The sequence below is a fragment of the Mandrillus leucophaeus genome, unplaced genomic scaffold (genome assembly GCF_000951045.1).
Source record: "Mandrillus leucophaeus isolate KB7577 unplaced genomic scaffold, Mleu.le_1.0 Scaffold11, whole genome shotgun sequence".
NCBI classification, from domain to species: domain Eukaryota; kingdom Metazoa; phylum Chordata; class Mammalia; order Primates; family Cercopithecidae; genus Mandrillus; species Mandrillus leucophaeus.
The window spans coordinates 4,270,937-4,272,919 of NW_012099209.1; the positions used below are offsets into that span (position 1 = coordinate 4,270,937).

At 41.2% G+C, this 1,983-nt stretch overlaps 1 protein-coding gene across 1 annotated transcript in view; it reads right to left on the minus strand.

Moving 5' to 3' along the window:
• The window catches only part of ZNF14 (zinc finger protein 14), a 36,410-nt gene that overhangs the window by 5,839 nt on the left and 28,588 nt on the right, over nucleotides 1-1,983 (minus strand). Inside the window, exon 4 of the mRNA XM_011991369.1 lies at nucleotides 54-1,308. Coding sequence (XP_011846759.1) covers nucleotides 54-1,308 — 1,255 coding nt within the window. The remainder of the gene's footprint in view (nucleotides 1-53; nucleotides 1,309-1,983) is intronic.

Genomic DNA, 1,983 nt, shown 5'->3' on the forward strand with positions numbered 1-1,983 from the left:
TCTCCAGTGTGTGTCCTTTCATGCAGTCGAAAGGAACTGGAACGAATGAAAACTTTTCCACACTGTTTACATTCATAGGGTTTCTCTCCAGTGTGCGACCTTTCATGAATTCGAAAATAACTTGAACACCTGAAGGCTTTCCCACACTGTTTACATTCATAGGGTTTTTCTGCACTGTGAGTCCTTTCATGTCTTTGAAGGGAACTTGAAAAACGGAAGGCTTTCCCACATTGTTTACATTCATAGGGTTTCTCTCCAGTGTGAGTTGTTTCGTGTTCTCGAAGGGAGCTTGAAAAACTGAAGGTTTTATGACACTGTTTACATTCATAGGGTTTCTCTCCAGTATGAGTTCTTTCATGCATTCGAAGAGAAATGGACCAACTGAATGATTTGCCACACCGTTTACATTCATATGGTTTTTCTCCAATATGAGTTCTTTCATGCACTCGACAGGAATTAGAAGAGTTGAAGGCTTTCCCACATTCTTTACATTTATAAGGTCGAGCCCCAGTGTGTGTTATTACATGTGCTTGAAAGCTTGCAGAATAAAAGAAGGCTTTTCCACATTCTTTACATTCATAGGGTTTCTCTCCACTGTGAGTCCTTTTATGCCTTCGAAAAGAACTGAGAAAACTGAAAGCTTTACCACATTCTTTACACTTGTAGGGTTTTTCTCCAGTATGGGTTCTTTCATGAGTTCGAAAGTATGTGGGGCAACTGAAGGCCTTACCACATTGCTTACATTCATAGGGTTTCTCTCCAGTGTGAGTCCTTTCATGTCTTTGAAAAGATTGGTAACATATAAAGGCTTTCCCACACTGTTTACATTCATAGGGTTTCTTTCCAGTGTGAGCATGTTTTTGAAAAGACTGGTAATATATAAAGGTTTTTCCACATTGCTTACATTCATAGGGTTTCTCTCCAGCATGAATCCTTTCATGTCTTTGAAAAGGCTGGTAATATATAAAGGCTTTCCCACATTGTTTACATTCATAGGGCTTCCCTCCAGTGTGAGTTCTTTCATGTTTGCGAACACAGTGGCGATAACTGAAGGTTTTCCCAACCGCTTTACGTTTACATGGTTGCTTGTCATATTCTTGATACTCATTTGGTTTCTGTCCAATGTGAGATCTCATGTGCCTATTAAGGGATGAATGATGCATGAAGTCTTTCCCACAAAAGCTGCATTCATGTGGTTTTGCTCCAGTAGAAGTTTCCTTGTTGATATTAACATTTGGCATCTGGCTTGTGGTTTCTCCACATTTGCTACCTTTTCTACTTTCACAGAGTCTCTCAACCATATGACCTCTGTAAAAAATGAGCAGTACATTATCAGTGGCTTTTAAATTATTTTGTATTTATTAGTAGGTATGAGAATTACATTTTAACCATTTTTGGAGGAAGTGTAGGATATCTGCACTGTCTGAATTGTTTGAAAGTTAATATATTCAATGCTCTGGAAGAAGACTCAACTGTAGTTATGATCAAAACAGTCAATTTTTTTGTTTGTTTTGTTTAAATAAGAGATGGAGTCTCATTCTCTCACCCAGGCTGGAGTGCAGTGGCACGATCACAGCTCAATGAAGCCTTGAATTCCTGGGCTCAACCAATCCTCCCATCTCAGCCTCCTGAGCAGCTGGGACTATAGATGCGCTATAGATGCGTGCCAGCATGCCTGGCTAATGCTTTTTTTTCTTTTTTTTTTTTTTTTGAGACAGAGTCTTGCTCTGTCACTCAGGCTGGAGCGCAGTGGTGTGATCTAGGCTCACTGCAGCCTCTGCCTCCCGGGTTCCAGCGATTTTCCTGCCTCAGCCTCCTGAATAGCTGGGATTATAGGAGCACACTACCATGGCCGGCTAATTTTTGTATTTTTAGTGGAGATGGGGTTTTGCCATGTTGGCCAGGCTGGTCTTGAACTCCTGACCTCAGGTAATCCACCCGCCTTGGCCTCCCAAAGTGCTAGGATTACAGGTATGAGCCACC